At 45.6% G+C, this 17015-nt stretch overlaps 2 protein-coding genes and 1 pseudogene across 3 annotated transcripts; 1 reads left to right on the top strand and 2 right to left on the bottom strand.

Moving 5' to 3' along the window:
• The first annotated feature begins 865 nt into the window (after window positions 1–865).
• On the top strand, window positions 866–9949 carry LOC125537707 (ent-kaur-16-ene synthase, chloroplastic-like; annotated as a pseudogene). The gene is made up of 14 exons (XR_015615432.1): window positions 866–1206; window positions 5266–5321; window positions 5409–5685; window positions 5781–5961; window positions 6312–6529; window positions 7044–7164; window positions 7236–7333; window positions 7426–7637; window positions 7727–7839; window positions 7933–8028; window positions 8102–8317; window positions 8411–8552; window positions 8625–8870; window positions 9518–9949. The product of XR_015615432.1 is annotated as an ent-kaur-16-ene synthase, chloroplastic-like (transcript).
• Window positions 9950–10487: 538 nt separating this feature from the next.
• On the bottom strand, window positions 10488–12679 carry LOC125539496 (uncharacterized). Its single transcript, XM_048702962.2, has 3 exons — window positions 12011–12679; window positions 10838–11803; window positions 10488–10703 (listed from the first exon to the last, which is right to left on the bottom strand). Exons 1-3 carry the CDS (start codon window positions 12078–12080, stop codon window positions 10672–10674), a joined length of 1068 nt encoding a protein of 355 aa, XP_048558919.2. The 5' UTR covers window positions 12081–12679; the 3' UTR covers window positions 10488–10671.
• A 152-nt stretch (window positions 12680–12831) lies between these two features.
• LOC125539495 (sequence-specific DNA binding transcription factor) lies at window positions 12832–16046 on the bottom strand. The gene is made up of 4 exons (XM_048702961.2): window positions 15590–16046; window positions 15259–15459; window positions 14062–14235; window positions 12832–13700 (listed from the first exon to the last, which is right to left on the bottom strand). The coding sequence occupies exons 1-4, from the start codon at window positions 15851–15853 to the stop codon at window positions 13248–13250; spliced, it is 1092 nt and encodes a 363-aa protein (XP_048558918.1). The 5' UTR covers window positions 15854–16046; the 3' UTR covers window positions 12832–13247.
• Window positions 16047–17015: the final 969 nt, after the last annotated feature.

The raw sequence follows: 17015 nt of genomic DNA, 5'->3' as shown, positions 1-17015 counted from the left end.
GTGCTCTAATATCTATTTTCGCGGTGAGAAGCTTGGCTGCAGCCAAGGGATGCGTACATTGTGCGCATAGTGCGCCGGCGGTGCCGCAAGTAGAGGCACCCAGGAGCATCGCCGTGGCCGCCGGGGACAAGCACACCGGCAGGCGGCGGCGAAGTGGAGAGATTGAACTGGGTAGGAAGTCGGGATTTGGAAACGGAGAGGTGGGGTAGTGGGGAACGAGACGGGCTGCTGCTTTAGGATTCGTATCGCCAGGTGCTACATCCAGGAGAGGGTCTCACAATCGACTTTGTACGATCCGGTCGTATAAGATTTTCTTCCGATGGATATGACTATGAGGAAGAAAATTTCAGCACCTTCAAAGATGGTGGGGTGGGGAGAGACGGGATGGGCAGAGACGAATGAATCCTCCAAGTGTCTGAAGCTAACTTGGCTTAGGAACGTGAGGATATGTACAACAGATCCACGGTTCAGGCGGCCGTAGGTAGCGCCGGCCACACCGGAGTCGGGACAAATTTCAGCATCGCTGCTAGCTAATAATCTCCGGTAGTCATGTGCCATGTCATGGTAAAGGTGGGATCAAGAGAAGATGGAAGCATGTGGTACCATATGGAAGGAGATACGTGCTCTACGTACCAACCCTGCGGTTGTTTTTCTCTGCGCAGCTTGTCACAATGTCACCATCGCGGACGATATGCATGCATGGCCACCCACCTACTGACATTTACGTGGCGACATGCAGTCTAAACCAAAACACAGCACGAAATGCTTCTTGTCTGCATGCATTGACCAAGTAATATACAGTACACGCTGAAGCGCGTACGATCTCGATCATGCTGCCTATAGTAGCACGAAGAGATAGAAGCATCAATACACAAAAGATCTATGCTGGTCCGGGTGATAGTTTTTCCATGTCGAACACGACGGTAGCTAGGGCCTCTTCCGTGCTCCCGGCGCATGGCCGCCGGCTCAAGGCGGGGAGTCCCGCTCTCTTCCTCCCTGCCGCTTCTGCGGTCGTGTCGTCGAGGTCGTCTTCCTCGCACCACCATGACCGACGACGTAACCCTCCTCGCCGCCGCAGGCTCGCGCGCGCCGCCGAGCACGTCCCAGGGCTTGATGGTTTCAGCTCCAGCGAAGCGCGCCGCCTCCGACTCTTCTCCGGTTGTCATCGTCCTCCTCCCCGGGCTCGGGCAGCTTCTTCCTCTTTCGGTAAGGATTGAGCCCTGGCTGCTTGCTTGATTCTTTTTAGATGCATATATGGTGATGACTGATGTGTGAGTGCAAGTGTCCTTGTTGCACGAGAACTTACCATTGATCATAGGAAGAAGAGTTCCACGTGTGTGATTGGGGAAGGGGCCTTGTGTGGACAAAAGACCAATGGTTTTGCTAGGCCTTGGTCGAGAAACCTCAATTGGTTCAGAAAATGATATTCCCTTTGGTTCATATTAATTGACGCTGGTTTAATATGGATTAGAGGAAGTCTAGGTTTGTTTCACCAGAAGGTGGAACTTGCACTTTTCTGAAGAAAAAAATGCAACTAAACGGTGGTTGCGCATTTCTAAATTGATTTTTTCTTTTGCGGGGCACATTTCTGAATTTATTGAGACTTAAGAAAATCTCAGCCGGTTGACACCTAGACAAACCCGAAGGTTAAATGCATATATTTATTTACAAGAGAGGGAGGTGTAGATCATGAGTTGATTTTGGTAAATGACGAGGTCTACTTTGCAAATAAGCTCCATGTATTTATTTATTTATTGAAACTAGCTCCATGTATTTCTATGCAACGACTCAAATGCTACAAGTATGACCAGAGTACTCCATGGAATGGAACACTTGTTACAATCTTTTTTTCCGGGTAAAAGGGAAGTTTTATTCCATAGTAATAGATTTACAGTCCGCTAAAACAAGATCACTAATAAAAGATGGAGGACGATGCACTCGGTACTATGTTCCGTCCGGGCATAATTAGCAAGATAGTGAGAAACCATATTCTGCAATCGAGCTATGTTCTCCGGAATAAACTCCCGCTCTTCCATCAAAGCTTTAATTTCCTTCATCAAATTACCATAGGCAGATCTGGCAAGTGAATCCTCACGTAACGCTGATAGAGCACCAACTAATTTCGGTTCCACGACAACCGGGAGGGTAGACCACTGAAGTGCAAGTGGCATACTCTTCAATATTTCTTGTAGCTCAGCTTTGACGGCGTCGTTGCAGAAGAATAGGTCATGGCAAGATGCGAAAGTGAGTAGTATAATTTTATTTCACCACAAGGTGGAACTTGCACTTTTCTAGAAAAATGCAACTAATCTTAAGTTGCGCATTTCTGACTTGATTTTTCCTTTTGCGAGGTATATTTCTGAATTTATTGAGACTTAAGGAAATCTCAGCCGGTTGACACCTAAACAAACCCGAAGGTTAAATGCATATATTTATTGACAAGAGAGTGAGGGGTAGATCACCAGTTGATTTTGGTAAATGACGAGTGACGGTGTCCAGGACTAGGGGGTACTCACCACGTCGTCTCCCGACCAGGTCGATCGGGCCGAGGACCCCCATGGCGGTTCTCTCATGGGCCACTTCAGACAGCCCATGCCGCATACAAGGGAAATTTCATAAGACTTGGTGCACAAGACGAGGACTCATCTAAATCCTAAGTCTCCGGTATATTATATAAACCGAGGCCAGGCTAGTCGATAGATAAACTAAGATTCATTAGAACAATCTCGTGGTACACCCATATCAATATAATCAAAAGCAGGATGTAGGGTATTATCTCTTCAAGAGAATCTGAACCTGGGTAAAATCCTATATCCGTGTTACCATCGCTCCAAGACGGCTAGCTTAGGACCCCTACTACGAGATATGTCAGATATAAAACCGACAACGAGGTCTAATTTGCAAATAAGCTCCACGTATTTTATTTTATTTTTGAAACTAGCTCCATGTATTTCCAACGGTTCAAATACCACAAGTACCTGCAGAATGCTCGTGCTTTGTCATGGGCCTTTAATTTGTTTTTTTTTCGATCGCACCTATAAATACAATGCATATTGTCTCCCGCTCACCCACTCTGTCTACCTGCACCCTCCATCTCTCTCCCTACCCTTCTCTCATCCTATATCTCTATATATAGCCCCCTCTCTCTCACACACACACACTCACTCCACTTCCCCCCCTCTTCTTCTCCCATGAAGCTTATTTTTTGCTCAGTGTTAACATTTGCTGGCTACAGAATATCGTAGAAACTTAGACATTAACAGGAAACCTTAACCTTTACACGGGGTAAGACAACTTTTTGAACTTCATCTTGGCTCATTTACTCAACCACTATAGAGCACACAGACTAATGGTTATACTATGTACAACAACAAGAAGTGACGTCACATGGTAAAGCTTTTAATCTACTGTTGGACTTCACATGGGCACCATGACATTCTGATACTTATTCTTGCCTATGTTATAATTTGTTAAGAAAACAAGTCAAATTAACACTAAGATTTCTCACATCCATACATATCCAAATGTTTTTGTGCATCCACACTCTACCAGCATAACGAAAGATGAGCAACTCTAGTTGAGAGTTTGAAACTTTTGGGTGGTGAGGGCCAGAAGGATTCACCCCTCCTCTCCTCCCTTCTCTTCCACCACCCCTCCTCTTGAGAGTCGTCAAGGGCTTCCCAAATAAGCTTGGTTAATTTCTTCACCGAGTGAAGAGCGCTCCCTAAGGGCTCTCTCTCCGCCTTCATGGTGGTGGGGAAGAGGGTGGCAGTTTGGTGCTTTCTACTTTTCTGGCCAAGAAACTCCAAGGGATGGATGCTGCATGGAGTTCACCGCTCGATTGTTTCCCACTACTTTGACCTCCGCTGCCGGAACAGAAGATCAGACAAGGAGATGGTTCCGACGAGCACTTCTACAACTTCCATGGAGAGACCCTTCTTCCTTTTCCCAGAGATGGCAAGGATCATGCCGGAGATGGTGGCAGACGCAGCTCTGGCAAGGTCTGGCTGCAGCAGGACCGGATTGCTTTTTTAAAATAAAAAATTTAGGGTCTTGTTTGCAATTAGGAGGGACATGTTTATAATCTTACTTTCTAAGCAGCTTCGGGGGCCTTCTGGTCCCCTCCCCGTGTTAAAAAAACATAGTTGAGTGTTTGCGTGTATTCAAATGTAAGTCATATTAGTGCACAAACAGATTACCTCCAAACAGAAGTCTGGATTTGGACAACACTAAAAGATATATTAGTGGGTACATCACCACGTAGATGACAATATCACATATCCTCTGTGATCACAGTAAAGCTACAACAGACATGGTTGAAAATTAAGCTTCCAACTTTATTTGACCACAATGGATACAACTAATAACAATTTTAAGAAATATTATCAAAATCACTGCATCATGGAAGCACGGATGAAACATGGGATAAAATAGCACTGAAAGACATGTACTCAAGAATTTCTTAAAGCTTGATCATTGCGTAGTGAAAAATAGCTAACCTTGCCTAGACCGGCAAAAGAGTCAAAGAATATGGGTTCTTTTAAAAAAATACACACTAGTTGAAAGTTTAGCTCTTGCAATGTACTCCCTCCGTAAACTAATATAAGAGCGTTTAGATTACTATTTTAGTGATCTAAACACTCTTATATTAGTTTACAGAGGGAGTATTTATTAAAGAAAGATCAGCGTGTGTTTTCACGCTGAGTTTCGAGCCAGTCCACATGCTCTTCGTTCACTCTCCTCCGTAGACCTCGGTAGCGTTGTCGTCGCCTCCGAAACCCTCATCGCCGCCAACCCCCCCCCCCCCCTCAATGCGACGTCCGGAGGCGGCGGCGTGGCACCATGGGTTCAGACCCGCGACAGCGGCCGCGGCCAAAAGCATATGCTTCACGGAAATAGCAGAAGTGGTGGCATTAGGATAGCTTGAGCATATTTTAGGGGAAGAGTAGCTCTAGATTTCCTTCATCCCGTTCTCCATGAGGAGAGAGGCAAGTCTAATCATACAACTTAACATCCAACTAATTAACCTCAGTTAGCTCCACATGTATGAAAATACACTTCAAACATTTTCTTAGCGCTGGTTTGACGCCATATTTTTATGTCTGAGAGTGAGAGTAGCACCGTCTGTGGTATTTACAAGGGTAATGTCCCTGGTCAAAAAAAAAACACTAGTGATGTCCCAATTTCCTCAAGCATTCTTTTTTATAAAAGAAAACAATTTTGAGATGTGCCAATTGATATGTGAAGTACACATCTCCTATGTAGAAACAGAAAATGCGGAGAGGGGATCTGCCGGAGAAAATACAAGCCTGCAAAACATGGTATGTAGTATGTCCATCACTACCGATCCTTGTTTCAGGAAGATGTTTGAGGGTCTTGTCACATGATTCTTGTTTCAACTAAATCAGGAGCGGAAGGCTAGAATAAGGAAGCAGCTCCTGGAACCTGAGTTGTTGCCATCTTCCTACGACACCGCGTGGGTGGCTATGGTGCCCTTGCCGGGCTCTCCTCAAGTTCCATGCTTCCCACAGTGTGTCGAGTGGATCCTACAAACCCAGCAAAGCAATGGATCTTGGGGTCTCATCCAAATGGACTCCTCCATCAACAAGGATGTCCTCTCATCCACATTGGCTTGTGTGCTGGCACTTAAGAGGTGGAATGTTGGCAGGGAGCATATCAAGAGAGGTATGAAGCAAAGATGAACTAACATTTTTGTTTGTCTTGTGTTTTTTATTTTTACCAGACCAATGGCCTTGATGCGATGAAAATGGTACTGACAGGACTACGTTTCATTGGAAGAAATTTATCCACTGCTACAGATGAACAGAGTGTTGCTCCTATAGGCTTCAATATCACATTTTCGGGTATGCTTAGCCTTGGGATTGAGATGGGATTGGAATTTCCCGTTGGACAAACTGATGTTGGTAGGATTCTTCACCTCCGGGAGGTGGAACTGAAAAGGTTTGACAAATCTAGCATCAAAATTGTGGTGTGTTTCCTTTCTGATCCTGTTTACACTTCAGGGATAGCTGATTTCTAAAAGTTAGGTTGCTGGGAGTAGTTACATCATACATGATGGAAAATACAGATTGCTTTATTTACTTATCTTTCTGCTTGTAGAAGTTAAAAAAAATTGGAAGTACTTTTATGTTTTGAAAGATTTCTAAGAACCATTACTTGAAGCGAAAGGGGGACACATGTCATTCATATGTCTTTTCCTTGCTGAAATTGGCAGTCAGAAGTTGAGCATGACATGTATTACTGTGAGTAATATTTTCAAAATCCTTATATTATACATGAACTTAATGCAGACTTATTGGGGATAAATCTGATGGGAGGAAAGCATATATGGCTTATGTTGCTGAAGGGCAAGGAAACTTGTTGGACTGGAATCAAGTTATGAAGTTCCAAAGGAAGAATGGATCGTTGTTCAACTCCCCTTCGACAACTGCTGCTGCATTAATCCACAATTTTGATGACAAAGCCCTGCAGTATGTAAAATTACTTGTCAGCAAATTTGGTAGTTCAGGTGTGTCTATGTGCCTTTCTTTGTCAGGAATTTGTAAGGGCTTATATTGCGAAAATACAAAGGTGAACATGGGTGCGGGTGCACCCACGTGAATAGTAAATTCATAAAAAATACTAGAAAAAATGAAAAAAGTCTGAAATTTTGCGGTATGAAACTTAGTCGATCATTCTACTCACGTGTGAAGTTTCATGATATATTGACACCCATGGTATTCTTAGTGAAGAAAATACAAATGCGACCATACTATTCATTAAATAGTGTTTTTTAATATAGCTTCGATTAGGTTCGATTTTGTCATTTTTGACCAGATTACTACGGATGTGATTTCTTCGTGAAACTTCATATGCAAGCATAGCGGTTGACTATGTATATTACAAAAATAAGTTCAGATTTTTTTGATTTTTTTAGCATTTTTTTGAATTTACTATTCATAAAGGGTGCGCGCGCACCCATGTTCACCAAATCCGCGTCCCTTATATTGTGGCTAGTTACCTAACGAAATAGACTTTTGCAGTACCAACAGTTTATCCAACAAATATATATCATCAGCTTTCAATGGTAGATTCTCTTGAAAAAATCGGGATATCTCATTATTTTTCTACTGAGATAAAGAGCATCCTGGACGTGGCATACAGGTAAGGATCATGAATAAAGTTTTAATATTTATCATTCATAGCTTGTGAACTTCATTGCATCCACATCGCAGTTTCTGGTTACAGAGAGACGAGGAAATCATGTTAGATGTAGCAGCATGTGCAATGGCATTTCGTCTTTTGCGGATGAATGGATATGATGTTTCCTCAGGTACTTCCTTGGGCAGTAATTTCCCGTCGTACTAATTTTATACTTGTCTTTTTTGTATATCTAATTAACTACCTAATTTCAAAATAACGCAGATGATCTGTATCATGTTGATGAAACCACTTTCCATAACTCACTTCAGGGATATTTAAATGATACAAAATCAATATTGGAATTATACAAGGCTTCGGAGGTCAGTGTGTCAGAAAATGAATGTATCTTAGATAACATAGGCGACTGGTCAGCCAGTTTATTGACAGAAAAGTTGTTCTCCGACTGGGTGCAAACAACGCCACTCTTTCAAGAGGTGCTTAAATGGAATTTAAATCTCAGAAAGTGAATTGGTCCTAGCTTTTCTTGGCTGTTAAGTTACCTTTTTGTTTTTTGTAATTTCAGGTGGAGTATGCTCTTAAATTTCCCTTTTATGCCACAATGGAACGTCTAGACCATAAGAGGAACATTGAACACTTTAATATTTATGGTTCTCATATGCTAAAGACAGAACAGTTGTAAGAGTATCAATTCCCAAAAATAATAGTCCGTGAATCATATATTATATAAATAAAGATGTTACACCAATGCTAGACATTTTGCTGAAACAGGCCATGTTGCGTCAACCAAGATTTTCTGGCTTTGGCTATTCAAGATTTCGATTTTTCTCAATCTATTTACCAGTATGAACTCCTGCATCTTGAAAGGTAATCTAACATTTATGATCTCTTGCCTTATTAACTTCCTTTCTTAGAAAACTTACAAATTTTGTGGCAACAGTTGGGCGAAAGAAAACCGGCTGGACCAGCTACAGTTTGCACGTCAGAAGCTGTCATATTGTTATCTCGCTGCTGCTGCTACCATATTCCCTCCTGAACTGTCTGATGCTCGCATGTCATGGTCAAAAAATGGAGTGCTCACAACTGTTGTTGATGATTTCTTCGATGTTGGAGGATCACAAGAAGAACATGAAAACCTCATAGCATTAGTTGAGAAGTAACCACCTTGGTCCTTCATTTTGTAAGTAGAGTTGGTGTCTCGCGCATTGCTAACAAGTTATGATCCCTGATTTGCTAATGTTTGTCTTAGGTGGGATGAGCACTCCAAAGATGAGTTCTACTCTGAGCAAGTGAAAATATTGTTTTGTGCTATCTATACGACAGTGAATCAACTTGCAGCAGTGGCTTCTGCAGTACAAAGCCGTGATGTGCAAAAGCACCTGATAGAATTAGTGAGTTTCATTGTGTTCGCCTGATTCTCAAATTTTTTGTGTTCAGTGTTGACATGTTGAATCTATCTGCAGTGGCTTCAGCTGTTGAGGTCTATGATGTCTGAGGCAGAATGGCGGATGAGGCAATATGTGCCAACAGTTGAGCAATACATGTCAAATGCAGTTGTTTCATTCACACTGGGGCCCACTGTGCTCACATCATTGTATTTTATCGGGGAAAAGATCTCGGACTGCGTAGTCAATGATCAAGAATACAAAGAGTTATTTAGGCTAATGAGCACTTGTGGTCGTCTTCTCAATGATATCCAAGGCCTTGAGGTATTTGGGCCCCCTTTTATGCTAAACTTCCTGTCGACGCACATCACATTCGCAGTATGTCATAAACATATGTGCTTCAGTTATATGCTTCACATACCACAACAGGCAAATTCCTTTCATCTTAATATAAACAAGTATCGTGATGGTTGCCCGAACAAACAGTAAACAGATATGTCGTGAGATAGAGACACCATCGCAGTCCTCGAGGACTACAAATTCTAACAAAAATTAAGATTTACAGTCCTTCATGATCATGTCAATAATTTATTCTTGTAAAACACACACCTAAATGCTTGTATGATATTTTTAAGAGTTTAAAACCATGGTAGAAGACGTGCTGATGCTTGCTCCCAGAAGCTAGAATTGAACTAATAGTTGTGTATCCTGTAGCTATATAATGATGATAATATAGAGAGTACTCCCTCTGTACCACAATACTTGTCGCTGGGGGAACCTATACTGGTTTCTCCCAACGACGGGTATTTTGGTACAGAGGGAGTAGTAATTACTCATCACTATTGTCATGTAGTTTAGACCTGTAAGCTGTAATTTGGTTCATGATGATGCAGAGGCCAGGGTCTTTCCCCTTTTCGAAAAAAAAGCTGTAATTTGGTTGCTCTGACAGTTTTTTGATCTATTTGTAACAGAGGGAGAGCATGGAGGGAAACCTGGATTATGTCTCACTACTTGTTCACCACAGTGGTGGTTCTATGTCAATTGAAACGGCTAAAGAAACGATACGGAAGTCCATAGCGTCATGTAGAAAAGACTTGCTAAAGCTGGTTCTTAGGGAAGACACTGCTGTTCCTAGGCCGTGCAAGGAGCTGTTCTGGAAGATGTGCAAGACAGTTCACTTGTTCTACTCCCAGACCGATGGATTTAGCTCGCCGAGCGAAATGGTGAGTGCGGTGAATGCAGTTATCAGCGAGCCACTGAAACCCCAGATCAGGAACCCATCGCCGGCCATGCAATCAGAAAAATTAAGGATTTCCAATCAGGTGCTCTCTTGAAAACAGAAAAAAGAGCTGATGGGACGGATACAGCCGGCAGTAGACATACACTCCGTGTATGTGGCGTAAGCAGGAACAAATACTACTAGTGCTACTTATTTGATTTTTGACGGCGTTGATGTGAATTAAGCTTCGTATCTGCTGTAAGGCGCGTGTGTAAAACCTTACCCTGTCAACTCTGCTGCATCGTGTTCTTGGCTGTTTGTAATTTGTCAGTGCTCCGGTAGCTAGCTAAAGTGCATTTCCTGCATTTTGTCCTGTCAATATGGAGCTGTTTCACTGGGTTCTTGTGTCTATATATATCCTTCTCAATCTTAGTTATCACGTAGTACTATCTTGTAAAGAAATATAAGAGCGTTTAGATGACTACTTCGGTGATCTAAACGGTCTTATATTTCTTTACGGAGGGAGTACTATGTTTGTCTGGAGATGCTTAGTTGGATCAAGTGTGGAACAAAGAGTCGAGCTCGTGCGTGATCGGACAGAATCCAACTTTCCTAGTGCTACTAACTGGGTTAGCGTGAACACCAAGTTAGGCATATATCATTGGCTTAAACTAAACTAATTTGGTCAAGAAGGTTTAAAGTTACAAGAGGGGCACGCACGATTAAGCATCTTCCTGCCCAAGAAGCTACTAGTATAATGCACATGTCAAGGAATCGCCTTTACGCGGTATCAGCAGTCTTGCCAGAATCAAAATCACACTAATCTCAGCTACTCCTTACTAAGCCTGCGGTGCTGCGTGGCCCCGAAACAAATGGAACAGAAAATTGGCTCATCGATCTGCAGCCTCATACAAGGTTGAACGCGCAACTGTCGTAGCCTGCAGAGATCATGACGGACAGAAACCCATGGTAAGAAATCAAGATCGATCATGAGGATTTATGCATGGCAGTGGCATGGCATAGCATGGATGGGTGGATGGAGCTTTCGGTCAGTCGAGGTTTGAGGACTTACTTGGGTCGCTGGTGACGATGGTGGCGGTGCCGCCGAAGTCGCAGGTGCCGCCGTTGGCCCGGGTCATCTGCCAGTAGCTGTTGAAGGCGTAGGAGGCGTGGGCCAGCACGGTGTCCGGCTGGGAGCACGCGCCGGACGGCTGGATGGACCGGCACTCGGCGCCGGAGCCGCACGCGTAGTCCATGGCCTCCTGGAGGATCGGGTCCGGCACTGTCGGCTTCGCCACGCACCACAGCGCCTGCCCGGACCCCGGCGCCATCGGAGGGGCCAGCGGCGGCGGGTAGATGATCGGCGGCATGAACCCGCCGCCTCCTCCCCCTCCGCCACCTCCTCCTTCTCCTAGACCGCCTCCTCCTCCTCCTACGCCTCCGCCTCCTCCTTCTCCTCCTCCACCACCACCACCTCCTCCTACGCCTCCGCCTCCTCCCTCTCCTCCACCACCGCCCCCTCCTCCTACGCCCCCTCCCTGTCCTCCGCCGCCCGAGCCTGGGCCGAATTCGTCGGGCGGGCTCGGCACAACGACGATCGGGCTGGGCGGCGCCGTCCCAGGCGGGCTCGGGGCGAACTGCGGCGGGTTGATGGGCGTGGGCGTGGACGCCGGCGTGCCCAGCCCCGGACTGGAGCCCGGGGTGGCGCCACCGCCGCCGGCCGGCGGGCTGGGCTCGAAGGAGGGCGGGACGGGGGTGATGGGCGGCAGCTGGTCCGGCACGGACGGGGTGGTGGAGGAGGGCGCCGTGGAGGTGAAGGGGGGCGTGGACGACGACGAGGGGGGAGCGTCAGGAGGGTTGACGCAGAACGGGGCATCGACGGCGGCGAGACTCGCGCTCGCGGCGTCGCTGCCAGCGCTGGCATCGAGCGACGAGGGAGGGGGCGGCGGCTGCGTCGGCTCCACCGCCCTGGCGAAGTTGAGCTTGAAGAGCACGTTCATCAGCGAGTTCCTCTTGCTCTGCCTCAGAGCTCTCGCCTCTGCTCCACCAACACAAAGACTCCAATTAGTCAGCACAATGCAGGTTAACAGACAGGTTAGCGAGAGCTGGTCACTGAGATCCGACACTGTGTTCACTCCAGTGACACCACTCAAACGCAGAAGGGAAGAAACGAATAAGGATTTTTTTTAAAAGACGCCGTTACAGTATCTTGGTTCACTGGATGGGCTGGGAGCAGTGAGCTTACCGCAGTGCGAGGTGGTACAGAGCATGAGGAGCAGGAAGAAGAAGCTGCTGATTCTGCAGTTGCGCGCCATGGTCACCACTCACCACGGTCGGTTGCTTGCTCTGCCCTCTACTGACACCGGTAGCCACTACTACTGTCTACTGCACCACTCGAGGAGGAGCAGGCGCTTGTTATATTATAGCTGAAGAAGAGGAAGCGTGGATCGGAGGTGGAAGCGGCCATCGGTAAGAGGAGAAGAAAGCAGTGGAAAAGCCGGCGGCAGAAAGAGGAAAAAGGGCAGATTGATGATCCATGTAGTAGATGTAAGTGAGGTGTAGTGGCGTGGCGACGATGATCCTGCCTGCTGTTGAGCCAACTCTTTTCGCTTTCTCCAGGAAGCGTCCCGGTCACTTGCATCGTAGTACTAGTGTGCTTCAACTGCCTTTCTTGCCGCTCAGTTTTGGTATCTGTGCTTCGCTTGCCACCGGGGCAAACGACCAAAGGCCAACTGAGCTGATGCCACCGCAAGACACAAGGTTGTCTGCCCTTTCTCCGCTTGCTCAAGGAAAGGAAAGGAAAGCGCGCAGTGTTTCTCATCGTCAGCGACCATGGACAGAGCAGAGGTATCTACATGACTTCAGGTGTTACAAGAAACTATACAACGCTGCTCTCTTTCACGTCCTACTCTCTACTTTGCTTCTGATCGGTGGATGTGATCATCTTTCCTAGTGCGATATCTGATCATCTTGCACACCTTTACGTGCGGTATCAATGCACCGAACAACTGGCTGATACCATCTATATTTGCCTTGTTGTTTTCACTACAGCGGGCCAACTGACAATGCACAACAACCCCGGAATTTATATATCAGTACCAAAGCAACATCAAGTTGCAAAATCGATATACATATGTTGCACTAAGTTGGTTCACCTCCATAACAGGTGCATACTCAAGACCGTACCATATAGCATCACGTTACAGTTCATGCCGCAAACATCAGAACTGCCACAAGTTTACTCAGCCAACTACACATGAGCCAGGTTCTACTACCTTCACAGTTCACATTCACACAATGTAACCCGATTACATTTTATAAACTTGCTTGCGTCTCGCAAAACTCGTTCCCCACTTCATACCAGCATTTACCAAATGATGACTATGTCCTCGGAAACAACAAGACTGCAAAATTCATGCCTTGTGCGTGCCATTTCTCGGCCTGGAAGGCGTGGTGAGAGGGGGTGCTAGACAAAACCCACCTCAGAAATCGTAGTCCTTCAGACCCCTCTGGGAATCTGCCATCTCTATTTCCATCAAGCACTCCTCCTGGCTGAGCGGAGGAAGCCCATTCTTGTGGCGTGTGTAGTTGTGCTTGTGCCACCCGGACTTGCAGTGGTCTCTGTACAGCTTGTCCTCCATGAATATGTCGCATTCTTTGCATCTTTTCTGCGGCTTGCCTGGTGCCTGGCCCTGGCTTTCCACTTCACTTGAAAGGCTCTGTTTCTGCATGGTCTCACTTAGCTGAGCAACAGCACCAGACTCCTTCGCAGGCACGGGCTGTGCCTTCTCCACATTGTCCTCGACATTGTCATATTGGTCTGTAGAAGAGCCACCTTCTTTGTGTGCCGACACGGAGAGTACTTCCACCCTCCCTTGCACGTCCTTCAGTTTCTCTTCACACGAGTGCAGAACAGATGGTTCAATCTCACATACCTGCAATATGTCATTCAGAGTTAAGTATAGTACACCAACTAATAGGGTGAAACATTACATGAAGATATCATGAATTTGGACAATAATTGCATCAGTGTCTAAGTAGACTTGAATGTTGACATCATTGCAACAGCACGGTAAAAAAGGAGACAGCGTGCAAGCTTCTCAGTAATACAGTCGAACTCTCACTAAGTAGCATAAACCATTCACCAGCTGTATAGCATTTTTGGGGGAGACCAGACTGAATACATATCATCCTATAATAACTTAGGAACACAAGTTCTAGGGGTACTCACATGATAGAAAAATCATAATCAGGCAACACAGTAATGGCTAGGAAAAGATAATCTAAAAGACTTACAATGGAAGACTGATTGGCAGATTCATCCTTTGAAAGAACAATTGCATTCCACCCATCAAGCTTCTCCATAAGGCCAGCAAGATTGGACTTAGGTGCAATGAACCGCACAGTCAATGGTGCACGCTTTATCGAGCAGTCAGGGTGCTCAATTAGCTTCTTAATAACTCTCAGTGCCTGAAATATCGATGAAAATACAAATGAAAAGAGGAAACGGGAGTAGATAACAAGTCTACACAGATGTAGCTGTAACAATATTACTCCCTCTGTTCACTTTTATAAGGCCTTGAAGACATTTCAGACAGGATGCAAATTAGCTCATTTTCAGTTGTCTGAAACGACTTATAAAAGTGAACGGAGGGTAGTATATTACTACCTCTGTCACATTGTCCAGAGTGCAAGTAATAATACCTAAGGTAAAAGCATAAACACAGGTACCATCAGTACTGTCACAGAGAATTCCTAATTCCTTCAGTATTTTTATCACATTGTGTATTGGCGTGACTCTACCGAAAAAGAGGTTAACTATGGCACACCCTGAATATGGGGCCAGAAATTGAAGAGGAGCAGGATCCGAAGCAGTGGCTGCTACAAGAATGGAATATTCCAAAGCATTCGCTTCTGAAAGAATTTGAACTAATGGTGCCACAGTCTAGCGTTTTTGTCCAAAGGCAACATAGACACAATACAGGGTAGCCCGAACAATGACCATCGGTTGAAAAGAAAAACGAAGACAGATTCGACAAAACTGATACACAATCACAGGTGCATAGCAAACAGAATAGCCTCAATAGTATGGAATATGAGTGACTATCTCCAGAATGATTATTCATATGCACGCACTTGCCACTGAAGTTTCTGTCCTGGCAAGGACTTGTACAAGACATCAATACTCAATTTCTTCCAATTGTACCAATGCAGATAATTAGATTGCTTACAGTAAGATATCATCACTTCAGGCAAACTATTCTAAGCTAGCATGGCAACTTCGCAATTCTCCGGTAATACAGGAATCAGAAGGTCAGCTATTTGTAATGTGTACAATAATTTGGCCTAAAGCAACATTTCTTTACAGAAAAGGCACTGCAGTTGATGAATGCAAATGACAGATGCTAAACAAATCGTAATCCTCCATTGGATTGAAAAGAAGAAAAAAACACACTAAGGGCAGTATATCCAGAGCAGAGGGCAGGCAGCTACCTGTTCCTTGGAGGTAATGTTTGGATCGACTGCAAAGTGTATGTCGTGCATGAGGCGCTCGATCATGTTCATGGTGTAGGGGCGCCGGGTCTGAGGATCGATAGTCTTCTCCATCACGATGGTGGCGATGTCCCTGAACTGCGCGGACAGCTGCGCCTCCCTCTCCTTGCCAGAAACCTGGAGCTCCCCTTTCTCCAAAATCTGACAGAGCACAACAGCACCAGCAACAATCAGCAATTAGCAATCGAGCCGAGCCGGAAATCAGCACGAAATTAGCAGGACCCATCCAATCCACTCCACGGCGGGAGTCGAGGAAGGGGGGGAGGAGGACCTCGAGGCAGATTTCGACGAGGTCGTCGGTGCCGAAGATCCTGATGAGGTCCTTGGACTTGGCGAGGACGCCCTTGGAGACGTTGGAGTAGACGTTGTGGGACTGGAGCACCTCGTCGAGGTCCTTCTCGACGCGGTCGCGCCAGTTGACCACCTTGTTGGGGAAGCAGGCGATCTCGAACCGCTGGCCGCCCTTGCGCAGCCGCACCACGGCCACGTTGGTCAGCCGCTTCTGCCCCACCGGCTGCACCAGCGTGCGGGACATCTCCGGCGACCGGTCGGCGAGGCGAGGCGCGGCGCGCTCCGGGGGGCTGAGGCCTCGATTTTTCTCGGGGAGGAAGCAAAACCCTAGACGGAAAGGGGGGGATTGGAAGAAGCTGGAGGCGGCGAGGGCGTTGGGTGGAGGAAGGGGGAGAAAGAGGGGACGGAAAGCAGGAGGAAACGGGCGGCGCAAGAAAGCTGGTCACGGCCTGTTCGCGAACCAACCCGAAGAAGCGAGAGACAGAAAGCCGTTGGGCGGCTGGCGTCGGCCTGGCAGCCCATTAGGCATGGATGCGGCCCGGTGGTAGTGAGGCAACAAAGCTGGCCTTTCAGCCTGGAGCAGCGCAAGAGCTGGCATTTCCTATTTGGCGCTTAGGCCTCCTACAATGCAAGATGCTTAGGGGAGGTGTTTAGAGAAACAAACTAATGTTTTTATGCATCGGTGCTTATCTCCTATATCTAAATAGTTTGCCTTTGCTAGCTTATTTCTCTCAACATGCAAATATGCCACCTTATCATTTAACATGCATTAAGAAATGTCGACCCCAACATGCAATCCTGCATAATAAAAAACCACCTTAACATGCAAACATGCATGAAAATTTACATTCTATTATGATGTTTACATTATATATTAATCAAACAGCATAAAAAATATTTATTTTAGACTTTAGTTATCATATTATTACTCTAATTATTCATGTTCCACACAATCAATTCAAACTGAATATACTGCCAAACATTCCCGCAACAACGTGTGGGATATCATCTAGTTTGTAAAGAGTAGACGCTTAATTAAGTGTCGCTCTTGTAAAAATAGGCATTGGTGCTCCAGAAAAATTTGGTTTATTTTTCTAAACACCTCTCTAAGCACCTAGCATTGTATAAGGCCTTATGAGACCACTCACGGGCATTTTGGGTAACTAGCGACCACGCACGACCCATCGGTAGGTCAACTATGAGCCGCCCAATCACGCCACTCTCATCACCTGTTTTGGGCACCTTCTAGAAGGTTTCCTCGGGGGGATTTTTGGGCTAGTCCTTTGGATTTTATTTCTCTTCAGTTTTTGTCCGGTTTCTAATGGTTTTGTTTTTCTTCTTTTTTCCTTTTTTCATGAATTTTTTCAGTTTCACGTGCATTTTTTGAACTTTTGCACATTTTTATA

This window comes from Triticum urartu, chromosome 2A (genome assembly GCF_056163025.1).
Source record: "Triticum urartu cultivar PI428250 chromosome 2A, HENAU_Tu73, whole genome shotgun sequence".
Classification (NCBI taxonomy): domain Eukaryota; kingdom Viridiplantae; phylum Streptophyta; class Magnoliopsida; order Poales; family Poaceae; genus Triticum; species Triticum urartu.
The sequence above is the reverse complement of the archived record's forward strand: the minus strand, read 5'-3'. Positions and strand labels throughout refer to the sequence as shown.